The sequence below is a fragment of the Musa acuminata genome, chromosome BXJ1-6 (genome assembly GCF_036884655.1).
Source record: "Musa acuminata AAA Group cultivar baxijiao chromosome BXJ1-6, Cavendish_Baxijiao_AAA, whole genome shotgun sequence".
NCBI lineage: Eukaryota > Viridiplantae > Streptophyta > Magnoliopsida > Zingiberales > Musaceae > Musa > Musa acuminata.
The window spans coordinates 4,161,372-4,175,420 of record NC_088332.1 but is presented as its reverse complement, the minus strand read 5'-3'; the positions used below and the strand labels follow the sequence as shown (position 1 = coordinate 4,175,420).

The window sequence follows — 14,049 nt, the reverse complement described above, 5'->3', positions numbered from 1 at the left end:
AGGAAGAAAATTAGATTTTCATTCTCTTCTTTTTCTATCTTTCATAGAATCATGATTAATGATAGAGTCAAGACTAACCAAAAGATAAAGAATAAATTTTTATATTTGATGTATCTAGATTCTTAAAGGTTTTGTCTATACGCGAGATGAGGTCTTAGAAGGAATAATGAGAATAGTCACTCTTATCAAGATCATCTACATTTTTTTTTTTATTGATTGATAATCTTAATCAAAGTTAAATTAGAATTTTAATATATTTCAATTAAAATTAGTTAGGATCACATAATCTAGCAACTAGATGATGGACTAATATTTTTACAAACCATTTGAATGACACAAAGACGGCTTAAGCCTTCTTTGTATAAAGATCGACTAAATAATCATAACTTATAATTAAACATATGAACTGATATCGGTTCACAATTGGATCAGTAAATACTACTAAATACACATCATACCAATCGATATTTAGAAACATGATGATGAAACCCACTCAGCACAGACTTGCTTTCCTGATGTGGCAGACTCATCTGATTTTGATATTTAGATTTTTGCATCAGGTAAATGGCATACTTGCCTTACATGTACTTCAACCAAACCAAGTCCTGTTTCTGAGAGCATGAGAGTTGCCTGTGCAGGTGTAACATGGCTAATTTTGCAATGTAGATGTTATGATGCCCCAATCAACTGAGTTCATGCAGGACAACACTTAAAACAGATAGGCATCTTGACTCGTTGGCTTTCTAAACCTTTACAAGTAACAAGATCAAAGTTTGATTGGACAAGATCAATGCATCAAGTTGGTCATGGATGTGATCATCCCGAGCAGCAGAACAGCCTTCTCTCCCTGACTTGTGTTTCATTGGACAAGTTCATCCCGGATGACTGCGGTGGCCGGGCTTTAGCAAGTCTCTTGGCTGTGAGGGATGAAAGTTGGCATGTTATTAGGAATGCATTGAGATGGTGAGAGAAAAGTTTACCTATTTCATAGAAGAGCTCGTTGATGTTCTCTGCTGTTTTTGCAGAAGTTTCAATGAAGAACAACCCATTCTCTTGGGCATATTGGAAGCCTTCCTGAGAAGAAGCCAAAGTTTCAGCACCACATATCTATCAAGTATTTCATATGCTCTAGCCTCACAAGTAGCACCACATATCTATCAAGTACGGTATGGACTTACGATGCTAGATCATAAAAATGCAAATCTCATGGGGCTTAGTTTTAGTGTTTCAATGTATGTTTACTTCATAGGACCTTAAATCCAATGAACAGCCTCGGCAGCGTAAGCTGAAACCTGCTATTATCAAGTATTAGTCTTCCATAGTGGCACATTTGTTCTTATTTTGTGCAGTTTCGATGGTGCAGGCTAAAACTAAGCCATGCCTAGGTGTCAATTGAGATAAGATGACTGGAGGTTTTCCCATGGATGTAAACAGCCTAAGAATTAATTGGTACAATAAAAAATGATGATACAAGATATTGTGGAAAATACACAAACATATAATTCATTTGGACTGTTAATCCCTCTTTTTCCAGTCACTCATCGAAGAAGATGATTTGTTCAATTGAAAAGACAGGTGATTGTTAAGCAATTTTAATCTTCATTCTTTTTGGTAATTTGAAGTTCATGCTTCATGATCATCACAGGTAACAAAAGAAGAAACTAAAGTGTGTACATCACAAAAACAAGTCCTTATTTACCTCAGATTCCACCTTCCTTTTTGCCTCCAAGTCAATCTTGTTCCCGACCAATGCCATTATCAGATATGGGTTTCCTAGAACAGAGTAGATTTGCTTGAGTTATATGTGATGCTGACTCAGCAGAACACAAACAATTAAACAAGGTGAGATCACAAAATTCATATAGAATGAAATAGTTTGACTGTTGGAGCAGCATATAAGAAACATTCAAGATACATGTTGAGTAAAAACCCACAAAGTATATAATATTTTGTTCAAGTTTACTAGTTAACACAAATTTTGCTTAGGTTACATTTCTAACAACATTATCAAAGGCGTAACTGCAAGTTCATATGTAGAATGTGAATGAAAACACAAGATGTCAGTTCAACCGATTGATGGTTTATAAGCATGATAGATAATTAAAGCTAAAAAACCAACTTTGAAGTATGGAGCAAAGAATTGACATTGTTGCATATAACTAAAATTTATGGTAAAATGCACATCGAAGGTAATACTAAGTCACCTTGTCTTTGGAGTTCTCGAACCCACTTTTTTGCTCTAACATATGAATCCTGAGGCAGGAGAAACATGTTCTTGAATTCAGCATAATCATCAGTATCAACAGTGTAAAGCAAATGAATCAAGGAACAGAGTGATTCTTGAAAGAATATGATCCGTTCTTATGATACATAAGTTTCTATAAAATGACCAAATATGAAATCTCACATAACTAATGCAATCATATGTGCCATTTAAAAGCATATAAGGTGAAGACTTATAACTAAAATACAAGTTATTAATCTAAATATTGGAACTCGGATTGTAATGCATGAACAGACACATTTTTGTTCAATGCAAAATAGTTCTAGAGCTAATCACATATACATCTCAAGATTGTGTACATCAGCCATTCCCCAAATATCTAAGAATTAGAGAAACTGCAAGAACATAAAATTTTCTTTTTTGCAGTTATATCACAGTTCAACACAAACTTCCACTAAAGCAGTTAAAGTTTGTAGCAGTAAAATAACAGTTAGCATGATGTGCATATGCTAGCTTAAGCTAATTTGATAAGAAGTGAACCATGTTTGTAGCAGTCATGTGACATTTCAACTTTGACATTTTACAGTCCATCAACAGGACGATGATGGTGGTGGTATTGGTAGTGAACACAGATACCTCTTTTGATGCTGCAAACATGCATGACTACAAGGTTTTGTATGAAGAAAACTTCCATATTTGGGTGAATATAGAGAGTACATGTACCTCTCAATAGATAAGGGAATAGACATGGAGGTTACTGTATGTCTGGACCATTCTAACTGTCCAACATATTTAGGTAGTCGAACAATGTGGAGGAAATATCTGGTGCTGATTGTTCAGTATAGACCTAAAGTTCATGCCAGTTATGGGGATATATAGATAGATTGTTGTAGCAGTAGTACAGGAAGGAATTATCTCATTTATCTCATCAATATAACAAAAATGTATACCATGTTTGAGATATCATAGACAATGATAGCTGCAGCTGCACCATGGTAGTACATGGGGACCAAACTACGATATCGTTCTTGCCCAGCAGTGTCCCATATATCAAATTTTACAATACCCTCATTAAGTGATAGGACTTGAGAGAAGAATGCAGCTCCTATTGTTGATTCCTGAAAATTGAGCATCCTTGGTTACTCTGAGTACTATTTCTAATAATTATTCAGATCAAATCAACAAAGATAGTAAAAATTTGTAAACCTGAGAGTCAAAATATTGGCCTTTGACAAACCTCAGCACTATGCTTGTCTTTCCAGTTCCCATATCTCCAAGAAGCACCTGCGAAAACTTTCTTATTATTATTATTACTATTATCATCGGCACCATCAATCGATCCACTGTTTTTCTAAAATCTGGGAAATAAACTTTAGGAGGTAGTCCTACATATATGAATGAATATAGCCAAAAGTATATTAATGTTTTCTCGGTATCACAACTCCATGAAAATAACACAAATTATATTTATTAGGATCCAAGATCAGAAGGAAACAATGAAGTTGCTAGTAGAACTTTTCTGGACACTATTCTAGCAACAATTAACTTGATGTCATGAAGAACATGCTTTACAAAAGTTCCCCTGGGAGAACTGATGAGTGCATGCATTTCCTACTTTCTTTTGGCCTTATTCTGAAGTATGGATCCTGAACATTCAATTTCTTTGCAGAATGATTAGTAAATGACTATTTCCATATTTTCCTAACTTATGACATCTTTGCCGCAATAAACTTTGCATCCCCATCTTTGCCACTAAAACCATTTACCAGTGAAGTCTTCCTTCAAACAGTTCTTTCACACAATTACACAGCATTTTCTCTACATAAAGAAGTAATAGGAATTAATGCGTACTGAATACTTACCCACATGAATCGATATATTGCACAACATTTTGTTTTATGTGTAGCAATTCACCGTCCGGAACATAAACCTTAATGACCTCATCCCTGACTATTTTCACTGTTATTTCTCTTCTGTTTCAATTAATGATCTTTTCCCTTTACATATCTCATAAGGATGAATGATCATTCTCATCACAACAACTACAATAAAGCCCCACCATCATATCTCAGATGCCACCAGAACATCGGATCTCAACATAGTTGATGATCACACCTTTCTTATGATCTCCCAAACTAATATACACAAAATCTAACATACTCAGAGATCGATTTATCAGTGTCATATCTGCTTAAACCATTATTTTCTCTATGGCGTGATATCTTGAACCCTTATCGTGGACCATGAAGACGTCGATAGAGCAGGCAGAACAAGGACAAATAGATTAAGCGAAAAGGCAGGATTTTTAGACCCAGAGCGAGAGAAAAGGGAAGACATACCCACCAGCTTGGCTTGTATGTTGTTGCTCCCCATCCGGGCCATGAGATCAACACCAGCAAAAGGGAGAAGGGATGTGTTGAGGAAGCTTTATGAGGTAGGTCATCGTCGGAGGGAAGATGAAGAAGGATTCGAGACAGCATCAAGGAACGGTAGGTGTGCAGCGTTGTGCGCTTTGGAATGTTCGGTCGTTTTCTTTCGCTCGAGTTGCTTTGAATCCCATCTTCAATTCCTGGCCGCTTGATTCTTGATGTGAGGCTGAGATTTATTGTAACATGAGTAGAATATCGGAGAGGTGTTTCACGTCTTAAAATTATCTGTATTTAGCATTTCGTTCCATCATCTTAAAAAATATATATATTGATATCCTTATAATTATTATGAAAGTAAAATATTTAGATTCATTTACTATAACGCGTTAGTTTTATCAATTAAAACATGAAAACAAAAGAAAAATATTAATTTTAACGTTCGATGGTGGACGATGTTGTCGGTGTCGACACCGACACAGCTATCTAGTCACCTTTGAAGACAATAAGGTCCACTCTCACCATGATACCACTTGTCTCCACGAGGAGTGCATCGTCGACCTCATCATCACCCATTTCGCACTGCTCTATATCAGTGTTGATGCAAATGGTGGTGGCTGACATGGCTCGAAGATGGGGTCACCAGAGCTCCTACCACTCTCCCTATTATCGCATCAGTTTCGACACCATCTCTCACTAAACGACCCTTTCCCTCAACATCTGCATCAATATTGATGTAGATGTCGGAGCTTTTACTGCACTACCCGCTACCGCATCAGTTCTGGCATCAACGTCGATGTAGAGCGGCGAAAGGGTTGCTTAGCGAGAGGTTATGTCGGAGTTGACGCAATAGTTGAGGGAGCGATAAGAGCTCTGACGACCCTAGCTTCGAGTCAATGCTGGTATCCACCCAATGGGTTAACGACGATGTGGCCACCATCTTTATCGTAAACATCACAACAGCCACCACCATCTGTGCCGACGCTAACGCAGTTGCTGCTCAACAATTATGTCAGCATTGACACAAATATAGAGCAACGTGAGACAGGAGACAATGAGGTCGATGATGCCTCCGCAAGTGGTGTCGTGGTGAGAGTGGACCATATTGTTGTTGGAGGTAACTAAGCAACTGCATCAACGTTGATACCGGTGGCACCACCGTCCGCCATCACCGATATTGTTTCTTATCGAATATTAAAATTATATTTTTTATCTTTTGTTTTCATGATAAAACTAATGTTATTAAAGTAAATAGACCTATATATTTGACTTTCGGAACTATAAGGATTTTTTAAAACGTAAGGAACAAGATAATAAAGGTAAGGAACGAGATAATAAAGGTAGCTAACTATATGATAATATAATATGTAATTAGCCCATATTTTTAATTAATATATTTTTTTCTTTTCTCGGAAGAAAATAACATCAGCAGATTATGGTAGCATTTAGTGAACTTAATCTCGTTAAATGTAATCAACATGGGATGATATCAATGCACAACCCTTACTTTTTTAATTATTATTATTGGATAGTACTCCTTATTTTTATAATATCCTTCGAGAGTTCATTCAAAACGACATATTTCTTTTATATTGCCATTTTCCCGTGATGAATGAATGGATTTAAATGTTATAAGGTTTTTGGAGATATATAAATATAACTTCAAAACTAAGTAGGAAAATAGTTAATAAAAAAATTGAAAAAGACTTTGTTAGTTTTCATAAAACCTACTCAAACACTCATACAAATTAATTTATAAAATCTAAACATATTAAAGTTAATAATTACGATTTATGAGGATTTAAATTAATTAAGATATGATTATAGTGTTCTTTAGAAGACTTATAATGTGTTGGTTTATTAATTTAAAGCTTTATATTATTATTCTTCCAAAATATATATGTATATATATATATATAGTGCAAAAATTATTTTTGATTGGAGGATATACTGTAATAGTATTTTATGAAAAATCGCTCTTATTAGATTATTTTAACGCATTTTAATAATAATAATAAGTCGGGCTGATGCCCACCAAGTGTTTGCAGCAAAGACGGGACGGCAGTCGTCAACTGCTCCCGCCGAAGCTCGAGGCCGTCTCCGGGCGATCTCTCGTCTCCAAACACGGCCACGCGCATCCTCCCTGCTTCTTTTCTGCTCCTCCACCTGGTGACAGCGTGCACAGCAGCGACGAAAAGAACCAAACGGGAGCGACGAAAGCGACGGAGAAAATCCATCCGCAGCGAGAGGAGAAAGAAGACAAAGTCGGCGAGGATTGCAACGCCAAGCGTAGCCGGCCCAACTCCCCATATTATCATCTCCCTCTTTCTCTCTTCCCCCTCCCTCCTCCATGTCTCCGCCTTCTCTCGTTCGTGTCGCCCGTCGCCCGACACCCGTTTCGGTGGAACCACACGCCGCTCGATCGTCATGGGTTGCATCCAGGCCAAGGGCCCCTCCATGGATTCTCCCCTCGGAGAGAGCCACCTCAACGTGATGATGCGCGAAAACGACTACTTCCCCGTCCGACGCGACGACGACAAGCGACAGCCCCTGGTCATCCGGCCGCCGCCGGGCCGCGGAGCACACGGCACGGTCGTGATGTGCGAAGAAGAAAGCGAGGGCAAGGCAGTAGTGCCTGAAAATACCTTGCTTCCGCCGACCCAACTGGTGAAGCCGGTGGTCGGTGACGCAGATGAGTTGGTCGATGGATGGCCTCGCTGGCTTGTCAACAATGTTCCACCAGAGATGCTCGCCGGGTTGATCCCAAAGAGTGCCGATTCCTACGAAAAACTTGATAAGGTATTTTACTTATTGGGGGTTTTTCGAATTACTTCCTGCAGTGCCAACAACGGGCAAACTTTCAGCTATATGATTTTTTATTTTACTGAATACCTCAAGACCTTTATTATTTACGAAACTTTTGATAGAATCTATGAAATGCAATTACATATGGTTATCAAATTTCAGCTATATCAATTGTCTAGCTCTTGTCAACTCTATAGGAATGCTAATTGATGACCAGGACCACTAAGGAAAGCACCACGCATATGGCAAGCATTTCAGTTTTTCTTGCAACAATCTGCAATACATTTGCTTAGTATCCACTAGTTTTAGGAAATTGCTGGGATGGCTGATTTGTTGTTGATCAGAAGAATCTTGGCAATCTCTATATGGACATCTTTGGAGTTAGTATGATGATATAAAAGGGAGGAAGTCTTACAAGTAGTGAACATAATCTCCATCAATTTCATCATACATTCATCAAATTTGTTTGGCTAATGCACCATAGTACTGTAATTTATTTGTTGACATGTTTTCTGAGAATTCGTTGCCATCCCTCCAGGTTGCAACCTTGCTTTAGGATAATTTTCTTGCATGTCCTAAAATACTAGTTTGCTACGGTGAAACAAGATTGCAGATTATTTATGCCCACACTTGTATTGTAGTTTCATTTCCTTGTAATCACAAGTACTTTGATATTTGACAATTAGCTAACCGTTGATATTTTCCGTTGCTGCTTTAGGTAGGCCAGGGGACATATAGCAATGTGTACAAAGCTCGAGATCGTGATACAGGAAAAATTGTTGCCTTAAAGAAGGTTCGCTTTGACACATCAGAATCTGAGAGTGTGAAATTCATGGCAAGAGAAATTATGATACTGCAAAAGCTCGACCATCCCAACGTCATTAAACTTGAAGGGCTTGCTACTTCGAGAATGCATTACAGCTTATACCTTGTCTTTGATTATATGCGGTCTGATTTAGCAAGGGTTATTTCACGCTCTGATGCAAGACTCACTGAACCACAGGTTTTTATACTTTAAATTGTATATCATCATGTTTAGTGATAAATTAGGATGAAACTTTTTATCTGAATCACCAGCATAATACTTCCTTTACCCTTGAAGCCTTATGCTGCATTAGTAACATACTTGCAACCCATATAGCACTCGCATCCCTTTCCCCTGAAACCTTCTTCCTCCTGATCATTTTGCCTTTCTTATTTCTGATATTCTTGCAAATACTTGAGTTATGAAGACTGCATTGCTATCTTTTTCTGCAGGTAAAGTGTTATATGCGGCAAATTCTCTCTGGTCTACAGCACTGTCACGAGAGGGGAATCTTACATCGGGACATTAAGGGTTCCAATTTATTGATTGACAAAAATGGAGTGCTGAAAATTGCTGATTTTGGCCTTGCAAATTTTTATAATCCTAACAAGAAATGTTCACTTACGAGCAGAGTAGTGACCCTCTGGTATAGAGCACCTGAGTTGTTATTGGGTACTACAGATTATGGAGTTGGCATTGATCTCTGGAGTGCTGGTTGTCTTCTTGCTGAAATGTTTGTTGGGAAACCAATCATGCCCGGAAGGAATGAGGTCCAATCATCTTTTCTTTTTTTTTTTGCTTCATTTTATTATCATTTTCTGATAGCACGCACTAAATTACAAGAAAAAATATGTGTATTCCAAGCATTGATTTCAATTTTGTGTTTTTATCAATTAGACAACCATTTAAACTAAATATTAATTGATTTTGTGTGAATCATATCATTGGCATTAAGCAAGTGTAAAATATTTAAGCTATGTGGATCACCATGTAAAATATTAGTTAACATGCTTTTGGGTTATTCAGGTTGAACAGCTCTATAAAATATTTAAGCTATGTGGATCACCATCAGAAGACTACTGGAGAAAGTTAAAGTTGGCTACTATCTTCCAACCCCCACCGCCTTACAAACCAAGCATTGTTGAAACTTTTGGAGATTTCTCATCATCTGCCCTTAGTTTATTGATGGTGCTTCTTGCGCTAGACCCCTCCAATCGTGGTACTGCAGCATCTGCTTTGCAAAGTGATGTGAGTTTTAACTCGTCATTAAATTATTTTATTGATCTGAACATGTGGGAAACTTAAGAATTTAATGCTTATAAGGTAATATTAGCTATGAGCATCTTCTTATTTTTCCACCATAAAAGGCATGGAATCATAGCATGGTACTGCTACTTAGCAGCCAAAAGAGAGTCATCATTAGATGGTTTAACTACACTTCTCCTTTTCTTTGGTAAACTTCTGTAATGCACTTTATCTTTAGTTCTGCTAAGTTTTTCTTTTATTAGAGTTGGACCTGTAGACACTTTGAAAACCATATACAATGTATTTGAACCTGGTGCAACTTTGGCGTCTTACTGTTCTAGTCACAACTCATATACAAAGATATAAACTTTGTGAAGTTCTTGCTTAAGCAAGAATTTTTGCATTGATGGAGGGAGATTGATGCAATGGCCATGAAGAAAGTAATTTACAAATTTCACTTTTGTATTATAGGATTTTTCTATGATCAGAACTAGTTATTCTTGCTTAATTCTATCACAAACCTATTCTATTATAATGACTAGGTTGATCAATAATGACTATAATGATCCAATTCTTACATATGCAGAATTGAAATATCATTGGAACTCATCTTGCATAACAAAATTAGTGTTTGCATAATTGAAAAACTTAGGTTAGTTATGGGAAATGAGCATTGTTCAGCCAAGTAAAATCAGACTAAAATTTAGGTTCTTATACTAAAATAAGCCAGAATTTTATCATCGGAATGAATGCATGATAAAATCCATATGTATTATTCTAACATTTTCACCTATTGGAATTGTAGAGCTTTGATCATGCACACCATTCACGACTTCAATACAGCATGTAAAAGAACTCTCAATTTCATGATTCATGACATCTTTTTATGAGGAACTTGTGTTTGAGAAAAGCTTACTTTTGGGCAAATAAAAAGGGCGGCTCAGTGCACATGACTCCTCCCAATGTGAAATTCATGGAGGGTCAATGTGTGCAGTCCTAACCTTGCAAGCTAAGAGGTTATTTCTATGACTTGGAACCCTGATAACCTAGATTACAGAGTGAACTTACCGTGACACCAAGGCTTATTCGTAGATGACTTAGTGGATCACATTGTTATCTGTTTAGACAGTATATACAATGCAGCATAGGCCCAATAGCAAGTCCTATCCTTGCTCTCAGTAGTTTAATATTATTTTGATTTTGGACTTAAACCATATGGAGATCTTTACCTAGCAATGGTCTTAAGTCACAAACTGGATGACAATCATGGATATCTTTTTTCCTTTTCTATGCGTCAAATTAGATTTATATAAGAAGCAATTCTATTGGATAGGAGTCAGAGACATCCAGGTTTAATTACTTTGACATTAAGCTCCAATGGTTTAATCTATTTTGCTTTTATTGACTAGAAACCGAAATAAATGTTATCACTTGCTCCTACAATCGCAGTTTTTCAGCACAAGGCCCTCGGCGTGTGACCTTTCAGACCTTCCTGTAATGTATAAAGAGGCTGATGAACCAATTCAGTCATATGAGCGAAGAAAGTGAGTTCATTTGGTCTCTTGGGTAGTGTTTCTATTCCTCAACACCTACAGATCGATGATGTGCTCAACAAAAATATGAATTTTATTTTTATCCTTTTATATTGAAAGATATTTTCTTCATTCCTGCTCCATATTTTTTCATTGTGGATCCCTGTACTTATATTAAAGTAATGTGCATCTATGTGTAACTAGACTCTCAGAATTTTATGCATGTTCACAAAGCCTCATATATGAATCAAGTATCATAGCCTGTTTCAACAATTATGTATCCACAGTTAGTTAAAACATCTTTTGGATATAAGTACGGCATCTATGTTTAACATTTAGTTTAGCATCGATTTGTGATTCGACGAATGCTTTCTGATGTCATTTTTTTTATTTATTCAGAATTTCTAGTTACATACTATATCACCAAGAATTTCTTGTTTCACTCAACATTTTTAAATGGACGTAAACTTCTTCCTGACCTTGATGCGGAAAATGAGATAGGCTCTGGGTAATTTGTTTTCCATCAAGATGCAAAACAAGTTTTAGCAAGCAATATTTATATGTCCATCAAGTCATTGCGTGACTTTAATTGTGGCATCTCAAGTCCCCATGAATCTTGTTTTGACATGTACATTTCAATTTATTACAGGCGTAATGCTTCTTCGAAACAACAGTCTCGAAGACAAAGAGATGGTGAAAGGAAACTAGTAACTGTGAACACAAAAAGTGATTCTGGATCATCAAAAGAGGTAAGATCTTACTGAAAAAGCACTACAGCATTACTGCACTGTCTACTGCTTTGCAAGTATTTTTCTCTCAACCCGTGGGTTATCTTCTATCGAATTACGTACCACTAGCCACAGAGGTTCTTTTAGTCTACAATTTGGACTTTTGACTTGTCTCCTTCATTCTTCGTAAGGTATAAAACCCTTCATTCTTCGTAAGGTATAAAACGTGGTTTGGTTCCAATATGTAATGATCATTCAAGGCCATTAGATTAATATTGTTATCTCAAGAGAACCGTACGTCGGCCTTGCTAGGGCCAGACATGGGGGAAGACTTTGTTGGCCAAGCCAAGGGCAACCATCCTTAGGCCTTGGTGTAGGCACACAAGTGGACCCTCTTGACTCGGGCTGCAAGGAACAGGTCATCTTGGCACCTTCCCTAAAGTATGACTTTGAAACTCTATATGAAAGCAGCCACTTAAGATGTGAATCATCCTCTGCAAAGGAGAGGATGAGTCTCTATGAAAGCATTACACAAAGCGGGACTGAATAACCAATTATTTCTTTGAAACTCTTGTTTCACAGACGCTCTGGTGACTTGTTTTTTTTTCGTATCTTTCTTTTATGACGATAGGAGAAACCGACAGATCTGCTCACCGATAGCCAAGAACCGGGCAGCAGCACAGGAAGCTCTTCCTCTAGTATCAAAGCTGAAGGGTCAACTCCAATCCAAAGAGAATCACAGAGAACAAGGCTTCCTTACAGTCCATATGTTTGATGGAAAACATGCATATGCGTCGGATGCCGGCTTCCTTCCACAACAGGTTTCCATATGTTTGATGGAATTTATACAATATGAAATTTTACAATATACATATGAAATTTTACCAGACTACCATACTTTCTGTTTATATGTTCTGCTAATCATATTATGTCAATCCACAATTATCTTTTGTGTTGCTATCACTTGGCATCTGTGTATAAGTTGTATAAATTGTGTAATTGACATGACTAATTTGTCTGTCTTCGGCTTAATACTTGGATGGTTGACCTTATCACTGGAAGAGTCAAAGCAATAGAGATCATATTTTGCAGGACCAACTGATTCTGAAAGGTGCATTAAACAGAGGATCATAAGCATAAAATTTTCTCTTTTGTTGTCACTCTTAGTCTAGTTTACTCTCTCTCTCTCTCTCTCTCTGTCTAAAAAGTTAGAAAGATGAATGTGAGGATGATCATTTTTCAAACATTTTTATCTCTGTGCAAGTCGAGATTAAGATATAAGCCGATATTACTTGGGTGACGTTCTTAGACAATTTCAATCTTAATTAACGACGTAACTATGGATATGACTAATTTAATCTTATTAGACAATTTTAATCTTAATTAATGATGCAACTAAAAGCGATATCAAAGATGAGTATTTGTTTGCTAAATTATTAATTTGTCTAAAGAACTCGAAGAACTCAACACATCCAAAACAAAGATACCGAAGAGACAGCAGTAGAAGTTTAGCCTAACCTTCACACGACATCAGAAAACCATCATGATCTAATCCCATACAGGCAGCAGTAGCTGCACAGGACAACCCCGAACAAGCAGCACTTGGATGAAACAGCTTCGACGAGGAAGGAACAGAGGGTGCTGCTATAGAGGAGAGATGTGCTTAGATTCATCCATGGAGTACGTCGGTGAACTTGTTCTTGATCCACTTGAAGCTGTTCCTCACCGAAGACCTGAGCTTGCGCTCCATGGTGAAGGAGTTGTAGGAGGCCACCCGGCGCTTCCTCTTCAGCTCGGGGTCGGTGGAGCTCGCAAACCCAGCGCCCTTCCCATCGGGACCGTTGAAGCTGTAGGAGTTGGACCTGTTCTCGTACCCAAACCCATCACAAGAGGAAGATGAGATCTCCGGGAAGGACCTGCACTTCTCCATCCCCTCCCTATATGTCTGCATCCAGAGAGAGATACGAACGAGGAAGAAGGGGCAATGTTAGAGGCATTAAATTGAGATGAGAAGGGAGAGAGAGATTGAGATAAAAGAGGTGGGGGAGGAGATGATGGGACCGCAGGAGGAGTGGGTGTATGGATGCTCCATGTGTGATGTTGGGAGGGAAGTTGCCGTGATTCTGCCAACCTATTGGATTGGATTCGCCGCATTGCACTGCAAATATATCTTATCTCATCTAATCATGATTTAACTCATAATATCTTATCTATTTAGGAATGATTAAAAATATTTATTGATGATCAGTTCTACTCTCATACATCACGAGAAAAGATGTTAAGAATATAAAAATATAAATCATATCTCAACTAGCGCTAACTCTCCATAGTACTTACGCCTCCT

At 37.5% G+C, this 14,049-nt stretch overlaps 2 protein-coding genes across 6 annotated transcripts; one reads left to right on the top strand and one right to left on the bottom strand.

The window, feature by feature from the left end:
* Window positions 1-410: 410 nt before the first annotated feature.
* Window positions 411-4,726, bottom strand: LOC103986824 (ras-related protein RHN1). Of its 5 annotated transcripts, none has more exons than XM_065186139.1 (7): window positions 4,564-4,726; window positions 3,431-3,508; window positions 3,175-3,342; window positions 2,205-2,253; window positions 1,700-1,773; window positions 981-1,074; window positions 411-917 (listed from the first exon to the last, which is right to left on the bottom strand). In XM_065186139.1, exons 1-7 carry the CDS (start codon window positions 4,702-4,704, stop codon window positions 817-819), a joined length of 705 nt encoding a protein of 234 aa, XP_065042211.1. In that variant the 5' UTR covers window positions 4,705-4,726; the 3' UTR covers window positions 411-816. The 5 variants fall into 5 exon arrangements, with proteins under 5 accessions (XP_065042211.1, XP_009403207.2, XP_065042210.1 ...); XM_009404932.3 differs by having other exon boundaries at window positions 4,568-4,726; XM_065186138.1 differs by having other exon boundaries at window positions 411-1,074.
* A 1,918-nt stretch (window positions 4,727-6,644) lies between these two features.
* Window positions 6,645-12,757, top strand: LOC135586831 (probable serine/threonine-protein kinase At1g54610). The gene is made up of 7 exons (XM_065186137.1): window positions 6,645-7,389; window positions 8,114-8,398; window positions 8,653-8,970; window positions 9,227-9,448; window positions 10,895-10,989; window positions 11,627-11,726; window positions 12,337-12,757. Exons 1-7 carry the CDS (start codon window positions 7,018-7,020, stop codon window positions 12,478-12,480), a joined length of 1,536 nt encoding a protein of 511 aa, XP_065042209.1. The 5' UTR covers window positions 6,645-7,017; the 3' UTR covers window positions 12,481-12,757.
* Window positions 12,758-14,049: the final 1,292 nt, after the last annotated feature.

What these genes read in the sequence shown, in the direction of transcription:
- LOC103986824 (XM_065186138.1), bottom strand. Translation starts at nt 4,704, where the DNA reads ATGCTGTCTCGAATCCTTCTTCATCTTCCCTCCGACGATGACCTACCT. An exon ending in GCCAATATTTTGACTCTCAG is followed by an intron (nt 3,343 to 3,430) that starts GTTTACAAATTT and finishes CTCAATTTTCAG; the next exon opens with GAATCAACAATAGGAGCTGC. An exon ending in TCTATGATATCTCAAACATG is followed by an intron (nt 2,254 to 3,174) that starts GTATACATTTTT and finishes CTCCTGCCTCAG; the next exon opens with GATTCATATGTTAGAGCAAA.
- LOC135586831 (XM_065186137.1), top strand. Translation starts at nt 7,018, where the DNA reads ATGGGTTGCATCCAGGCCAAGGGCCCCTCCATGGATTCTCCCCTCGGA. An exon ending in CCTACGAAAAACTTGATAAG is followed by an intron (nt 7,390 to 8,113) that starts GTATTTTACTTA and finishes TTGCTGCTTTAG; the next exon opens with GTAGGCCAGGGGACATATAG. An exon ending in CATCTGCTTTGCAAAGTGAT is followed by an intron (nt 9,449 to 10,894) that starts GTGAGTTTTAAC and finishes CTACAATCGCAG; the next exon opens with TTTTTCAGCACAAGGCCCTC.